General features: G+C 50.4%; 2 protein-coding genes across 11 annotated transcripts in view; one reads left to right on the top strand and one right to left on the bottom strand.

Moving 5' to 3' along the window:
* LOC126579771 (cytochrome P450 4d8-like) overlaps positions 1-17,582 on the bottom strand; it is a 431,039-nt gene that overhangs the window by 14,165 nt on the left and 399,292 nt on the right. The window lies entirely within an intron of this gene.
* LOC126579755 (disintegrin and metalloproteinase domain-containing protein 23) overlaps positions 1-17,582 on the top strand; it is a 192,616-nt gene that overhangs the window by 83,345 nt on the left and 91,689 nt on the right. For 9 of the 10 annotated variants that reach the window (XM_050243317.1, XM_050243321.1, XM_050243314.1 and 6 more), the window contains one exon: positions 13,020-13,070. The exons of the other annotated variant lie outside the window; for it this stretch is intronic. In XM_050243317.1, the coding sequence (XP_050099274.1) occupies positions 13,020-13,070 (51 nt within the window). The remainder of the gene's footprint in view (positions 1-13,019; positions 13,071-17,582) is intronic. 10 annotated transcript variants of the gene reach the window in all.

Genomic DNA, 17,582 nt, shown 5'->3' with positions numbered 1-17,582 from the left:
CAGCTCAAAGAGAAAACGAAGAAGGAGCACCCTTCCCCCCTCTCAGCTGGGTCCGGTTACTGATAATGATCGAGGTAACACAGCGCTCTCGGTGGTGCTATCAGCAGCGTGGCAGGGAACTTAATTAAATTTTAATTAAAGCCAACCCCGAACCCCCTCGTCCCTCCCGGATTGAGCTAAGGTGTATGTTGGTGTGCGTTCGGCTTAGTTAAGTCATTATTATTGTTCGAACAGCACACTCACGGGCACACGGGATGTGGGAGACATCGAAAGAAGTGTGAGGCAACCAGCAACCACCAGCAACAGTAGCCCATCATCATCATCATGGGGAAGCTGTCCTTTGCGCGTGTAGTGAACGTGAACGTGAATGACAGGCTGCTGCTCCTAAATCCGTCTTCAGCAATCAAAAGCCACCCCCGGTACCCTTCACACCTAGCGGTGGTGGTGCGGTGTAGGCAATAAATCAACTGAGGCAGGGCAGGCAACTGGGGGGGATACTGACGTACCGGGGCCGGAGTTTAAGCTACCCCTTAGCTTAGGCACCCCCTCCACCCCCAAACACAAGCACATCAAACTAACATCCAGAACCACTGGGAAGAAGGAACTGTCATCGAGCTGCCAGCTGCCAGAGCGTTCTGACATACACCAACCCCTCCTTCTCACCCCCTCACCACCCCCCCAAAAGGACCTACGTCACACGAACACACACAGCGAAACCAAGATGCAAGATTGATGCCCACTCAAACAGCGACGCAGACGCACCGCTGTGTGTTAATCTTGATTGTGAGTGGTGTAGCTTTAGATGCGGGTGTTGTCCGACTACTTCAGGTGTGTGTGTGTGTGGGTGCGTCCAGGTCCTGCTCGCTATCTTCTGCGATGCAAAGTACTAAGCGCTGCTCAAGCGCGAGAGAGAGAGAGAGAGAGAGAGAGTGGACGGCACCATCACGAACACGATTCAGGATCATCCCCTAGACAACAGCACCCCGTTAAACCACTTTCCTCGGGTGCTACCGGTGCTACTGCCCCAGTGATTAGTGTGCAGTAGCTAGCAGTAGCAGTAGCAGCTGCCCCACCATATCCGAACCGAACGTGACCGTGCTTTCATTTCGGTGCCACCAAAGGCGGCATTGTCCGGCCACAATGCACATCATGGTCATCCCTGGTAGACGCTGGGAGCATAAATCGTTGGGAGCTGCACCCCACCCCCCCAAAAGACGGCACACACGTGAGCGTTTTATGCAATTTCCAGTGTCCAGCTGCAGTTGCTGCAGTCTGCAGAGGTGCGGTTCATTGGGGTTTTTGGGGTGGATGGAATCAACCCCATGTAGGGGGTAGTTAACCTAGAAAACGTTCCATTCGGCTCACGTTCACGTGGAAAATGGTTCCAAACGCTTGCTACTGTTTGCTGTGGCCGCGCGTTATGGTGTTTCGTGAGCTTGTTTGCTGCTAAAGAGATCGGCAGAGAGAGAGAGAGAGAGCCAGCGAGAGGAGAATGAACGAAGAAAATAGTCTCAATCCCCCCCCCCAAAAAAGAAGCTCTTACTGCTAAGCAAACAAAAACACATTGTTGTACCGTGCGCAAAGGAAGGATTTTCAGGGCGAAGAAGGACCCAAGAGAGCTGTCCCTTCGCCGTCGTTGTGGTTGAGCGATTTTCGGGGGGTGGGGGGGGGGGGGCAGTCTGCTGCGCGTCCATCTGGAGACCATCATCTGCGCTCGCTTACACTTCGAGCACCCCTGTAGCGCACCACCCCCTTGTCTTTCTGCTTCTTTTCCTTCTCCATCTCCGTCTCCGTCTCCGTCTTTTACTTTGAGCGAGCGTAGCGTACGCCGTGCGATTGAAGGGGCAATAAATTGGTAGCAGCAGCAGCAGCAGCAGCAGTGAGCTGCAGATCCCGCAAGAAATGTGCCATTACGCTTAAATGCATTCATCGCCCTCGCCATCAACGTCGCCGTCGTCGTGGTTCGTTTCGATTTATCTCTGGTTGGTGGCGATTGCACACAGCTGGAACGAACGAGCCAATTATCTGGTGGCGATTGGTGCAGTAAACTTTGTCCGAGCATCAGCAGCGTAAGCATCAAAGCACTCCACCCATGTCCACCGGATGCGCTGCATCCAGGGATCGTTATGATAGAACAATCGTCCGTCACGAACCGGGGACCGTTGTCACCACGTGACACTTAACGCCGGTGCTCCCGGAGACGAGCTCTAGCTCGCCTGCCTTATGGTCGGATCTTGTGCAGCAGTAGTACCAGCGACGACGACGACGAGGGAGGGGGGGGGGGTGGACCTGATAAACTTTTACCAGCCAGCGAGCACCCATCCGGTGATTCTGGTGAGGGAAATGGATGACAAAAAAAAACAGGGAGAAGCTGGGGGATGTTTCCACCCCCCAAAGGACCCCACCCCGGGGGTGCACAGGAGAACGGAGGGCGTGATTGCAATTATGGTACACTCCTCGAGTCAGCTCTCGAGGGACGGCTACATTCGAACCATTCCTTCAACCCTCAACGCTTCCACCCCTTTTGAAACTTATTCTACTTTCTTCTACGCCCCCGTGGGTTGCGCGGTTTCCTGGACTCTTTTGTGTTGCGGTGCGCGATGCAATGCTGTGTAAAGACTGGAAACAATTAGACATTAAGAATGTCAACCCTCCCCTCACTTTATCGTCTCGTCGTGTCATTGAATTACGCGCTACATGACAACCACCCCTTTTTTGGGGGTGGGGGTGGGGAACGCACAGTACCTTGCGAAGCGTAGTGTGTGAGATTTCGGTGGGTACCGCATCGCACGAAATGGACTTTTAAGAAGGGCTTAGCCCCAAGGCCTTAGGCCGCCAGAGGTCTCGCAGATCTCGCAAATTCTCTTTGGCACCGAAAACTAACGATAAGCTCGCGTTGCCGCCTTGCGTTTGCGGCAGACAGGAAACACCTGGCAAGGGGAGGGGGTGCGTATTCCAGGGGAAGTAAAGCTGCTGCTGCTGTCCTCTATGTTTTTGTGTAAGCGGCCCTCGTCACCGCCATCAACCGCTGTCCCGGGGGGGTAGAGGGTGCAAAAAAACATAAATCATAACCATATGCCCATCCCCGTTCCTCAGCAGCACACGATTCATGCCTTCATCGGTTTTCGTGCTGTTCGGGTGCTCGTTTGTGCGAAAGCGTAATCCTCCATGGCGGCGCGAGAGGGGATGCTACCCTTGTGGACGTTGAGGGTAGCAAATCCTTCCACAACCCCTTGAACTTGGATAGAATGGTGCAGAAATTAGCTGGCGCAAAGGAAAGAACGCACCAGGGGAGACGTTGAGAGAGAGAGAGAGAGAGAGAGAGAGAGAGAGAGAGAGAGTGAGAGAAGGTCACGGGATTAGCGGGAATGGGTGTAACGTTGTCTGTGTGCCGTGGTCGAGGTGTCCACCAACAGCAGCAGCAGTCCGATCTCGTTTAGCTCACAAGCGGAAAAAGAAAATCGCACAATCTCTAACCCGGAAAAAAAGAAGAAGAAAAAGCCTAAAAATCCCCAACCACCGAGAGCCAACCCACGAGGATCACGTGTGGCAGCGGACGAGGAGGAGGAGGCGGATACGAATTTGGAATACGAGTGTTGGTAGCAACACCATCATCATCATCATCATGGACGCACCATCACGCACTGCCAGCCGGGAGCGCTGCGTGCGCCCTCTGCACGTGTGCGCCCTTATGATCATCCCCCCACCCCCGGGGGCCGAAGCGCTCCAAAGGGGTTGTGGGAAGCAGCAACAACAACCTCCACCAGAGCAGGGACGACCACAACTGTGACGACGACGACGGCGAGGGAAATACCCATTTTGGTTCCGATCCCAGCATCCCAGCAGCAACAGCAGAAGGAGGAGGAGAAGGAGGGTCCGCCCGTCCGTGGGGGCGCATCTTTCGAGGACGTCTTCTTCGTTGTCAACAAATTGATATGTAAAGTAGGGGATAAACGAGAGTTGGGAAAATAGCACAGCAGCACCACCCGCGGCGATGTGACGCGTTTTGGGGGTGGGGATTTGCGTGCCGAATCCACTCGACTCGACAAGCCGCACCGGAAGTACCGCCACCCCCCGTGGCGGGGGGGGGGAGTCCTGCCAAGCCAATCGATTGGGTCTGTCACGTGCGTGTTTTCGATGTTTTAGCAAGGGGGTGGTGGGGGTGGCTGGCTCGCTTGAGAGACCCCCCGGGTATGTGCGTAGCGTAGCCAACGACGACGACGACGGAAGCGACGGTTGAGCGGTGGCGGATTTGCCTAGATTGCCTTCAACCCTCAACTCACCACCACCCCCCGGTGCGCCGCAACCCCTAGCAGCGCAACTTCCGTTCCGTACCGTTTTGTAAAACATATTTTGCGCGGTACCGCCACCGCAGCAACGTAGCAGCCCCGGTATATTGGCCCCCTAATGAACGGGCCTCTAGGCGCTGAGCCCCCTCCCCCATGCTGGGCCGGATCGGGGGTGGTTTCGCGTCACAGACCGGAGCAGCATCAGCAGCAGCAGCATTACTCTAATTTACCGCGTCGAGCGTGGAGCATGGTTTCCTTAGTCACGTCACCTGCACCTCGTGCTCGTGCTCGTGGGACATGAAAGAGCGTCTGTGTGCGCGTCTGTGTGTGTTTGTGTGTTGGTGTGCCTGTGTCCTTGGAAACCTTGTGTGAACTGACGTGTGCAAAAATGATGGTCAGAGATGGTAAAAGCTCGGAACCCTGGATTCGTGGAACGTTCGCCTCACCGCTTTCGCCAGCAGAAAAAGGTTTCGCGCGGTGTACGATGCGTGTGTGCGTGCGTGCGTGCAAAACATTGTGGTGTGCAGCTGCGGCATGAACACCGAGGCAATGGCAAGCGGAAGAAGGCAAAGTCATTCTCCCACTTACGTTAATGGTTCGTTTTAGAATTCCTACGCTTTACCCGTGATTAAAGTAGTGCGGCAAAGCGTTTGGATTCTGAAACGAAACATTAATCATCACTGAGAGAGATAGAGAGAGACAACGGAGCAAAAGGGGGGTTTGGACGACGACGGAAAGTTTGCCTCGTCTCGTTCTCGGAAAGGGTGTGTGCGTCGAACGTGGTGAAGAAGTTCGCCTCGAACGGAACCTTGAGAAGAAAACAGCAGAAGCAGAACGTGAGAGCAGTGTGTGTGTGCTTGTGTGTGTGTGTTTTTTTTATAAAGAAAAGTGTCGAAAAAATCCTCACAAGGCGTAGTGTGGGAGTCGCGGTGCTGCGCCACTAACCCAACGCAAAAAAAAATCATCCCTCACTATCCCTATCCGCTTTCATCTGGAGAGATGTGTTTAAACAGTCCGGCCGCGGGTTTTCACCAAAGATTCACCGCGAAATCGCGTCGCGGCGAAAGCTCTTGCGAAAAAAAAAATGGTTGGTTCTTATGAAATGGAGGAAAGGCCGTACAGGGTGCACCAGCAGGTGCTTACTTATTTTAAAGCTGAATAACTCTGTCTGTAATTGTTAAGCCGATTTTGGAAAATGAACTAGTTTTTATTTAGGTTATGGCTATGCCATTTATTGGTACTTTACTCAAAAGATGATATCGATCAAATGATCGCCTTCATTCGACCTACAAAAGCGGGTCCTTTTTCCGGGCATTTTCCATTTTATTTGACAATATTTAGGAGGGTATTTTTAACATTTCAACTCTAATATTTGCCTTAAAGGGAGGGGCTGTGTGGCTTAGGTAATTTCTGGGCAAAAAAAGGATCATTTTTGACGATTTTTTGTGACGTGACCATTCCACATTGTTCTTTCAAATGGATGTCATATGGAAATACAACTTTTGAAGAATATTTGGATCTATTTTGGGGAAGATTCATTACAATCTCCATCCATGGCATCAAATTTAGGCAGTCGTGTTTGCGAAAAGATACTTTTTTCCGGTGTCCATCGTAGCTACGTGATGGGTCATCTGAAATATACAAATCGATACGCGTTTGAAAGATTATAAGTTTAGCTAGGTAGCCCCGGAGCGTTTTTGTTGATATTCCCATTTTTCGTTTTTTGACAGATTTTTGAAGTTGAAAACTCATGTGTTGCTTTTTGTCATTTTGGCTAAAAACACGATTTTCAAAGATTTGTTTAAAAAAAAGTATATATAATTTTAATGAAATCTCGACGGTGCGACCTGGCAAAGAGTGTACCGATTATGTGTTAAAAATTTCAAATCGATCTGTCCTGTAGTTTTTACGGTACGTTGTCTTCAAAGTAGCGAGCTGCATGGAGCCTTGTATGAAACGCGGATTTTCAAAAATCTATATCTTTATCAGTTTTTCCTTGATTTATCCAAAACATTTACATAATGTTCTTGAAAGGATCAGCTTTCAGGGAAAAATGTTAAAACACGAGTCTCAAAACAAAATTAAACACCGAAGCTTAAGTTATTTCATACTCTTCGGTTTCTTTGATATAAACCTTACTGTTCAAATAGAATAGAGAATAGCACCTGACGGCGCAAGGCGCTGGCGGTTGAACTAAACTGTCACAAAACCCCGCCCTCGACAGCACCGAGCAGAGTGGCGAACAAACAGGCAACACAGAATCCCAAGGGATGGCCCACTCCAAAAAAAAAAACCCCCCAACCCTCTCAGCCCTCAGCAGCCACCTTGACTGATCTGGCAAATGTGACAAACCATCTGCCCCGCAAGCCCACCCACTGATGTGTGTTGGGGTGTTTTAACCCCCCCCCCCCCTCTGCGCTGAGCTCTTTTTCTTTACCTCTTGCTTTGCGCACTGGTACCGCACTGTGTTGTTCACCGAATTTATGCATTTTAAACTGGAAATCCATGTTGTGTTTGTCGTGGAAATGGAAATTGCAACTGAATTATTGCAACCCCACACCTGGTTCCGTACAAAAACCGAAAGCAATGAATTGAGGTGCTCGCTGGAAACTTGGCCAGCCGAGCGGTAGCAGCTGACTGGCTCAAGGCTTCCTGTTTCGTTCCTCCCAGGGGGGAGCTTGCTTGCTGCATTTCATCTGGCACATCAGAAGGAAGAGAAGGAGGAGGAGTAGGAGGTGGCACCACCCCACACGGTGTGTGTCTGAAACGAACGTACGACGAGTGCGCGTGATCTAGGGAAGCGAGGACCAAACCACATTTCGAGCACAATGCTCCACAATTCGGTCCCAGCAGCCCCTTCCCAGCAGTAGCAACTGGGTGGTCTGCCTGATAAACAACCCCAATTCCAGCGAGCTGCAGGAACGAACACACTACGGACCTCTGTAACAAGCGAACGAATTCTCTTTCTCGTGCTGGGTGTGGTGAAACTGAGCGAACGAGAGAGAGCGAATCGGTGCAGAGAGATAAAAAGAGAGAGAGCAAGCGAGAGAGAGAGAGAGAGAGAGAGAGAGTGAGAGCGAACGAGTTTTGAATATTTGAAGGAAGAATTAATTGGCACAAATCGAGTGACATATGCAAATGGCTGCCGGTGACAGGGGGATAGGAACAACACAACAACAACAACAACGACGACGTCAACGGGCCGAGAAGCATTAACCCAAAATGAATCCCGGGTCCCGGGTTTTCCGGTCACTTGTTCCGACTGTTCCACCCCCCCCGCAGCAGGGTGCAATGGTGTGTTCTCCACCCCTATTCTCGCTCTCTCTCCTTTTGCCCTCCAAGCAACGACGAGTAAGCGTCGCTGCTGCTGCTGCTGCTGCTGAGGGACTAAAATCAACAACGAATTCCGGGGTCCGTCGCTTGTATGTTTTTTTTCTTCTCTTTCTTCTTCTCTTCTTCTTTTGCTCAATTGACGAACACACAACCCTCCCCCTATTACCCTCTGTGCCATCCTTTAAATGGCAACACCAACACACTAAAAAAAATTCAACAATAAAAAACGGAACGGAACAAAAATTGCTCGTTGGTTCATCCGTTGGTCTTTTCCGGGGGGTTTTTTTTTGTGGCCAACCGGTTTAAGGCTGCCACTGAGTTATACTGCAGGTGTCCGGTGGTGGTTATGTACCTGCTTTGTGTGTGCCCCACCGGATTTTTTTTTTCACCGCGAACCAGAAAAGTCCAGCGTCCAGAACGTGGCCGTCAAAAAATCATCAAATCGTTCCACGAGATTGACGTACCGGGCCACTGCAAACCTGTGCCGCCGGAATTCAATCTCCCGGGGCACCGCTCCACCTAATTATCGCATACCATCCGAGCCAGAGCATCATGATCCAGTGGGACGGGGACCCCGGGGGATTAGCAAACATTTGCGGGTAAATAATGATCTCGTAAAGTGGCGAGGGGATGGAAGAGAGAGAGAGAGAGAGAGAGAGGGGGCAATATTGTGGCAACCAATCAGGCTGAAAGAGGTACGCGGGTACGCGCTAATGGTACTTGATGCCATCTCGACGCGCCCTCAGTATCCTTTCACGTGCGCGCGCTCTCTCGGGCGAATGGGAAATGTGGAATAATTATGTTAATCACCGTTTGCGAGGGACGCGGAAGCTGTGTGTGTGTGTGTTTGGTATTTGAATACATTACAAAGAGTTAAAACATAAAACCGGATCAACAGTCCACAGTGGATCCACAGCCACAACAGGACTCGAGTTCTTTTATTTCCGATTTTTCCTCACCTTTCAAATTCGGCTTCGGAACGGCTTTGTGTGTTTGGAACAACGAAAACCAATACACACGCATAGGCATTCTCCTTGTTAATGTAAAGCGATCGACAGTCCAATGGCGGAGAGACCCCCAGCAGACAAACCAACACGACACGCAAACGCATACACATTCGAGTGAGTTAAAGCACACCCCTGCAATGGTTAAGGGTGGTGGTGGTGGATGGTGGTAAAAGATAGCTGGCTGCTGGCTGCTGCTTATGCAAATTCGCAAACGCAAATCTGCTTTCGGTGTTTATCGCGTCACTCTCTCTCTCTCTCTCTCTCTCTCTCTCTCTCTCTCTCTCTCTCTCTCTCTCTCTCTCTCTCTCTCTCTCTCTCTCTCGCCTAATCGCTCGAAATCAATCAAAATCCACCCCCACCCACCCGGTGAGTTTGGCAGATTGAGTGCAGCTCATATTTTTCACCCTACGCCACAACACCCCAACACACACTGAGAGGATCCGGTTCACCTGGCACTCGCAGCTCCGGAGGATCATCAGCATGCGCTCTTAATGTAGCGCATTAATGTTTCTGATAAATCAATTATGATGTTGCCCGTCATCTGCGCCGGGGGTGTGCGTCAAATGTAGGTTTCCAGGGGCTTCACCATGGTTTGACGGGAATGATCCGCAAACGGTTCCGACATGTCCTTTCCTGCTTAAGACCCTACCCTAAGCTTCTACCCTCCAGCTGTGCATGCTGGGACGCACGAACACACACACACACACACACGCAGGCAAAGCTCTCTCTCCCCAAAGGATGCCAAGGGCCTCGATCATTAATGTCATTTGGAAAGTTCTGGAATGCCCGTCCCTTCCCCATTGTGTCCCCGTCAGGCCGCCCCACTAGTCAGGAACGGCCTCGGATCGTACGGTGAAAGGGTTAGAGGGTGGCTTTTTTGGGGGGTGGGCCCGGGGGGATGACGTCGCATCCGTGTTACGCTCCGGAGCGTTAACAGTAAATGCATCCTGACAGGCCCTTTACGGGGCGGAGGGTTCCGGGGATTGTCACCTACTTCTGTCACACAATACAACCAACCCTTACCACCACCCCACCCACCACCAAAACCTACGAAACCCCCATGGGGGGGGGGGGGGGGGGGGGATTTGCGCTCGCTCGTGAACGGACATCGGGGCCGACATGACGGGTACATCGTGTCGGATCTCTCGTGCCCATTTTGCCTGTTGTCTGCGTCGCTTCCAACCGAGGATTACAAGGACTACCCCCCCACCAGCATCCCCCACCATCGAACGGGTTGCCGGGTGTTTGCCAGCTGCCATCGTGTCAGTGGCGACTCAGACACACAGAAGAGTGGACCGTCTGTGCGCCAAGGCTTTGCGAGGGTTGCTACCCCAAACTCCCCCCCCCCCCCCCCACCCCCACCCCTTTGCAGAAACAGGCAGAAAAGGCGCTCTCCCGGCTGTGCACCGAACGTCAGCGCACGCATTTTTGTGATGAACGTGCTGCATGCGCCACTAATGCTGTCTTGACTACGATTCTGCCTTGGCCCGGGGGAGGGTGGCCTTGGCCGCTGATTTATGCTGTGCGGTGATGAATAGTGTCTGGCGAGTCTGCTGCTAACGACATGACAGTGTACATGGTGACACCGAGTCGTTGGGAACTCGGTACCTACTACTACTACTACTACTGCCTGCCCTTCTGTTGATTAATTACCAAAAACACCTGTATCATCCCCTCCACCACCCTTGACGGTCCTGGTCCACGGGCCAACCTTATCGTCGTCGTCGCAGCGAGCAACAAACATGGGACTGCTGCTACTACTTCTTACTTATTTTCCTTCTGCTTTGTTGGGGACAATTTGTGCCCTCTTTCGGAAGCGCCCGCCTTTCACCCTCTGTGCCAACCCCCTGGTTTTTTTTTGGTCCGTTCGCTACAGGCGGTGTTGAGTGGCGCTCTCCCGTTTCCGGGACCTGTGTTTTGCGCTGAATGTTAGTCATTTAAAACGAAAAAAAAAATCAGGATAGAAAAAGGAGGCAGCAGCAGCAGCAGCAGCAGCAGCAGGTTTGCGTGTTAACGTGCTAGTGCTTTCCACGCCGCCTTCCACCCTCAGTCATCCCTTCTTCTTCGGGGGGAGGGGCAAATGGTGTGCAAAGGTACAGGCCCTCCGGAACAGCCCGTCTACCCCGCTCCAAACTCTCCAAACTTTTTCCTTCTCCTGGAAGGGTTGTGGGGGGGGGGGGGGGGGTGGTTTGCAATTTAATATTTTAATTATAAGCTGCATTATGAGTCGCAAGTGCGCCGTTCCGTGCAGCAGCAGCAGCAGCAGCAGCCTCTCGAGAAATAGAGAGAGAAAGAAAAGTTTTTTGCACCCCCCTCGGGGGTTACTTCTTACGCGACCTAGCTGGGCTGGCATGAAGTACTGAATGGCTAAAGCCCAGGCGCAGCAGTGAAGCAGCCACAGTTGGGTTAGTTGGGAGGAGTTTTTGCACGGACTGCTGCCGTCGATATGGAGATGGATCTCATTTCAATTTGCGGGCACATCTTGTTCACCGATGCTCGGCCGCTGCTTTGGGTTGGCTTCTGGGGGAGGTTTTTGTTTTTTGTTTCGTTCTTTCCATTTTCCATTTTGCATCGGTAGTTTAGCAGTGTTTAGGGATGCAGATGCAAAGGGTGGTGGGTGATGTTTTTTTTCACAACTTTCACTTGAGTTCCATTGGAGAGAATCAAACGGAGATCCTATGGTGACTGTGGTGGGCCGAAATGCCCACTCCCAGTCAGTGTCTATGCCCAGCACGGTGGCGTCAATGAGGTCCAGTTTCCAATAGCAATAGAAAGCCTTAGTAGAGGGGCTTTAAATAAGAAATTTTATAATTAAAACATGTTCGGCCTTCCATTGCTCTCTCTCTTTCTCTCTGTCTCCGTGATGTTTTAACCAGCCTCTCGTTCATCGTTAGCTGATGGCTGAAAGCAAAGCCACCCCCACCCAAAATCCATCATAATGTTCCCATTGGGTCGCTTGCGGCTGACTGGAGTGTCACGTTTAGGATATATTAGGTTGGCCAATAAGTCTTTTCATATTTTTGGTAAAATTCCAAAGGGATATATTTTTAGTTTTGATCAACTTTATTCAACCAAATATGATTCATTTTGGTTAACCACCTTTTGCCATTTTTCGGCTAAACACATATTTCCTTTAGTGTAAAAACTGCGTGGTTTTTCTTTAAAAAACTGTGACACGAAGTTTTCACATGCTTCTCTTGAAGCCAGCCGTACTCCACTAAGGAAGTTTTGCATAGAACGAGACAAGTGGTAATCCGATGGTGCAAGGTCTGGGCTATATGGAGGATGCATCAAAACTTCTCCGCCAACCCCTCCCAGTTTTTGCCGAGTCGCCAAAGATGTGTGTGGTCTAGCGTTGTCATGATGGAAGACGATGCCCTTTCTGTTGACCAATTCGAGCCACTTTTCCTCGATTGCTTGCTTCAATCTCATCAATTGGTCACAGTAAAGTCTAGAATCAATAATTTGACCAGGCTGGAGTAGCTCATAATGATTGATTCCTCTCCAATCCCACCAAACGCACAGCATAACGCCTTCCACGGCGTCAATCCTGGCTTTGGGACTGTTTGTGTAGCTTCTGCATTCTTGCAACAAGATCATGTTTTCATCTCCTGTTACCATTCGCTGCAGAAACGGTTCGATTTCATTTCGTTTCAGCAAAGAATCGCAGTTGTTAATTTGGTCCAATAACTTTTTCACAGATAATTCATGCGGTATCGAGCTTTTTTTTTGTAGCCACCCTTTTTTAAATGGTTCAAAACCGATTTATGCTGAAGGTTTAGTTCCTCAGCGATGTCACGGCTGCTTATGCGACGATCCTGGTCTATCCTTTCTATAATTGCATCGACTTTAGCAACGATAGGTCGACCAGAGCGAGGTGCATCTCTCACATCAAAATTTTCAGAACGGAAGCGAGCGAACCATCGTTATGCTACACGAACTGATTCAGCATCGTCCACCTAAACATCACAAATTAAACTTGTGGCTTGCGTGGCATTTTTCCCTTTTTTATAGAAAAATTTCAAAATATTGCGAATTTCTTCACTGTTTTCACACATCTTTGAACAGCTATAACTTTTTGTCCACTGCTCCAAATTCTGTTTTGTTTTGATTAAAAGATACATCAAATGTCCCTTAAAACAACGAGGTATGAAATGACATAATCTGATTGATAACGGTGGAGATAGACGACTCCAAAGTCATCTATTGCCGGAAAAAAAACCGAAAAGACTGTCAATTTTTCAGCAACATCAAAGCGGCACAAACGAAGCAAAGGCAGCAAATGAACGAACACTAATTCCCCCTCTCTCTCTCTCTCTTTCTTTTTTTCTTCTCTTTCTTGCTCGTTTTTCTACTTTCCTCTACCGGCCGGGAACACCACACATTGCAGAGGCTGATTACACGCTAGATGATTCGTTTTGGAACGAAGAAAGCCCAGTCGGTAAGTAGCACCTCAACTCTGTGAAGCCGCGCAGCACATAGGAAGAGTTGATTTGTGTTTGTTTTGTTGTGTTTGTTGTGCCCTTCGTATCCCTGTGGAATCGGAAGAAAATTCTTTCGATTACCTAGCGGAGGCTTTAGCCAGCAGCCAGGAATGCTCACACATAAAGACACGACACGATAAGCGGTGTGCGGCTCTCTGGTTTTAGAGCTTTCGACAGCGACAGCCTGTCGACAGGCTGTCCTTTGTGTCCGAGACGAAGGAGAAGATGTGGCGATTCCAAGTCAAATCGACCCCTCGATGCCTCGGAAACGGTCACGATTCCAATCTTCGAGCGCGAGCGACGAGCCGAAGACCGAAGAGCTTTCTTGTATCCCCCCACCGCCTCTCCCAGCTTCTCCTTGCTAGCGGAAATGGCATGCCATGTGGCTCCGGAAGTCGTTTTATGATGCCGATAAAAGTAATGGAGAGAGAGAGAGAGAGAGAGAGAGAGAGAGAGACGGCGCGCGAGAGTGCGAGCACTTCTGTAACGAAATTTTAAAGCACCTCGACAACCCTCATCCCCCACTCGGAGGGGTAGTGATGGACACGGGACAGCCGGAACAATGGTCATAATAATGAAACGGCTCCATTACGTGTCCGGAGACTATATCATCCTGGACACAAGGAAACCCGGGGGCCATTATGACCGAACACATGCACAGACACACACACACACACCAGAGCGTTGAGCTGCGCGTGGTGGATGTGACCGTGGACACCGCTTTATCACCGGATAACGACGAGGACGACGACGGTGACGCCCATGAGGACGACGATAATGGCGAGCCGGTGGTTGGCTTACAAACGGGGCTCCACACCGCTCACATTCTAAATGGTCGTAATGATAATGGCCTTTAATTATTGACCATTGAACCGTCCCCCCCCCCCCCCCACACCACCCCCCTTTTTTCCGGTACCTATCAGACTCCGGATGGAGGCAGCGCCACGATGACACAATCTGTCGCGGTCGACAACCGCGTCTGGCCAGGCAGGCCAGGCTCATACGGACCCCCCACCCCCAGCTTTTTGTTAGGGGATGACGGTAAGGGATGAAGATGCGATGACGACGATGCAGCTGCGATCTTTCATCACGAGTTCATCGACATCGTTGGCATCATCCCGGATTGGATCATCCCCACCGGGAGGGGCGCAGTACCCCCGGTGGATGATAAATACCGTTCTCTCGTTGCTGAAGCCCCACACCACACAGTTCTAATGACCAACGGAAGGGTCGGAAAGGAAGAATCAATTCAATTAAAAATCGGTCACGCGAGGGGCGGACCGGGGGGTAGTTCTTCATCCCTCTCCATTCTGCATCTGCAGCTGTGGCTCCGGGCGGGCACTCCACGCTAATCTCGCGCACGCTCCCTCGCTGATTAGCACGCGATGGCGCGATGCACGGCGGATGATGATGATGATGATGATCGCGTTTCAAGTGCCACTTTGACGCCCTTCCACGCAAACTACCCCCTTGTTCACCACCGATCGTGGACCGCTCACTGGCGGACCGAACGTGCCGAGGATGCTACCTGGGGTGGGGGATCAGCAGCAACAGCAGCCCCAGCAGCAGCACGGTGTTGCAAGGGGAAGAAAAACGCGGGGCTGAGACCGTGGTGGCAACCGCCACCACGGCAGCAGCAACTTTCAAATTATTTAAATTCGAAATTAAAATTTAATTTCCGCTTGCCATTTATTTTCATTAAGTTTATTGCTAATTTAATTACCGCGGATAATGTTCCCGCGGCGAGGATTTCATCATCGAGTGCTACTGCTGCTGCTGCTGCTGCTGCACCCTTGGCTAGCTAATGATCCGCGCGATCCACACAGCAAATGGCCGCCATACCGCAGTGGCCACCAAGGCCTTCTCTGTTGCTGCTGCTGGTGCTGCTGCCTACTAGTTTGGTCACGCACAGCGGCGCGCTCTCCCACCGGAGGGCTCTTCGTGCACTCCGCGCGCAACCACCATGTCGGTGACGGTGCTAATGGGGTGCGAGTGGTTGCTGCTGCTGCTGCTGCTGCTGCTACTTTGCTTCATTGGCGGAACAGAGAACAGCGAATGGAGCAATTGTGGAAGCATCGCAGCTTCCCAAGGATTCACCACCACCTCTCGGCGGGTCAGGTGAAAGTTGTTTAAGCAGGCCTGTGACAGGACAAGATAGTGCCGGTGTTCTGTGTTATTAACATAAAGCGAATCGCTGTGCGCTAATCCCAGACTCCCCGAACGCAACCGGCGGACGTGCTGCAGCACGTCTCTGAGGGTCTACTTCTTCGAGCTGCTACTCACGGCTAATCAACAGCTCGGAGGCGCTGGTGCTGCTGGTGCTGCTGCTGCTGCTGCTGCTGGTGTTGGTGCTGGAGTGGCCATTTTTATGGCAAATTTATAGCGCACCCTTTAGTATGTGCTTGTATGCGTGCTGGCACATATGAAAACTGCTTCAGACGTACTTCAGTGCGTCTTCGTTGTTCTCTCGTCTGAGCGGCCGGAAGTGTGCTGACTGAATTTAATTAGTTGTGCGCCGAGGGCACTAGTAAGACGCACCCCGGATTAAGCCTCGCCATTCGCCTCCGAGCCGCGAGACCAAAAACCGAGAGCTTACCGTGTGGAGTATTAGCTGGAGCAAATTGAGCAGTCCCCTTCCTGCAACGCACACACACATAAACACACATTCCTTAAGAGGCAATAACTCCACATTCTAAGCCTTGTACTGCTTATTGTATTTTGGTCCTTTTTTTGGGGGGGGGGGGGTGAAGAGGGGTATCAGGGGCTGGATCTGGGGCTAGTAGGCTTTCAATTACAGTCCCTTGTTGCGGGTCTCTCCCCGGTACTCCCTCACCCAGACGCATCTTCCTTACAAAGAAGGCGTTGAAAGAGAGAGAGAGAGTGAGAGAAGGAGTGCGCGGGGTCAAAATTGCAAAATTGAAACCTCATCCCTCGATGCACACGGAGATTGATGAACCTGATCCACCACCTTGTTCCACGCAACCTGTCGCTTCACCGGGAGCGGTTAAGGGTCCCAACAAAGCCCCCCTGGGGGATGGAAACACCCACTAAGGTAGGGCGGAAGCGGCGGAAGGTTCCATAACGATTGTTTTGTGGTGGCCCATAAAAGGATCAGCGACCCCGAGGAGGAGGAGGAGGGATGTGAACGAATTGGTTCCACCTTAGCAATTTCATCGCTTCAGGTACTACCCGGTTCCCGGTCTCCGTTCTATTTCTGAAACGAGTGTTTTTGTGCACCTTGTGGCGGGTCGCCGCACCCCGTTACCGTGAAGTGTTTAAGGAACCGTCGGAAATGGAAGGGAAGGGAAGAACCACACGTTTCAATGATGTTCCGTTCGATGTTCGATGCTGGCGTAGCTCATTGGGTGGCCCTAGGGTTGCTTCGCAGGCTTTTTGTTTTCTTTCTTGAGAACCGCGGAGACTGGTCTGGTTAGCAGCTTCAATCTCACAAGCAGGGGCACAGAGCAGGGAACACAAACTGACCTAGAATTTTTTTTTTTGTTTAAAACATATACAGTATGCAAAAAAAAATGTATCCACCCCTTGCAAATAATTTACATTTTGACTGATTTTTCATGGAAAGCCTCAGCCAAAAAATGCGCATCACATATCAATAGTTTTGTATTTTATTTTGTTTTTCTTCTTTGCTGTGCTTTTTACAGTTTAGAAAAATACCTCCTAGAAAGAAAGATATTACAAAAACAGTGGAGCAAGGTACGAAAAGCATGCAAAAAAAGTTTATCCACTCTCATGTATTTTTATTGTATGGTGTTATACAGTTTTTAGTCAAAAAAAAAAACAAACAACAATTTTTCCTCTCAATTTCAAAATTGTTATTGATATGTAATAAGCATTTTTAGACTGAAGGTTTCTATGAAAAATCAGTCAAAATTTAGATTGTTTGCAAGGGGAAGATAAACTTTAATTCGCATACTGTATAAGGACGGAGGACGAGTCGTATGTTTAACTGGCCTAGAGTTCTGACGCCCAGAAAAAAAAACTGACGCATTAGCACGAAAGGGAGTGAAAACCAGTCCTTAGGAAATGTATACTACGACACATACAACGAACACTCGACAATAAAAACTCTCAATGATCAGAACAAACAACACCGCACCGTACAGACTGTCTTACTCTCTGTCACAAACGCGGCAAGCGAATAGATGAAAAGTGCCAAACAAGCACCACCAGATGGGGGTGGGGAGAGCAAATAAAATGGGCAATTTGCGACAATAGTGCCACGGTTAGCACTTTTCGGTGATTCCCTGTGGATCCCGTTGCCTTCTTTGCTCCTCTCCTCATTTCCCTCTCTCTCGCTCTCTCTCTCTCTCTCTCTCTCACTCTCTCTCTCTCTCTCTCTCTCTCCTAAAACATTTTGTATAAGAACTCACCGCCTTAACCTCAACGCTGAGCCCCTCTACGGCTTAGGCTTTTTTTTCGGGGACTTTCAAAGAACGCAAAAGGAGCTT

This window comes from Anopheles aquasalis, chromosome Y, assembly GCF_943734665.1.
Source record: "Anopheles aquasalis chromosome Y, idAnoAquaMG_Q_19, whole genome shotgun sequence".
NCBI classification, from domain to species: Eukaryota; Metazoa; Arthropoda; class Insecta; order Diptera; family Culicidae; genus Anopheles; species Anopheles aquasalis.
This window is presented reverse-complemented; position numbering and strand designations above follow the sequence as displayed.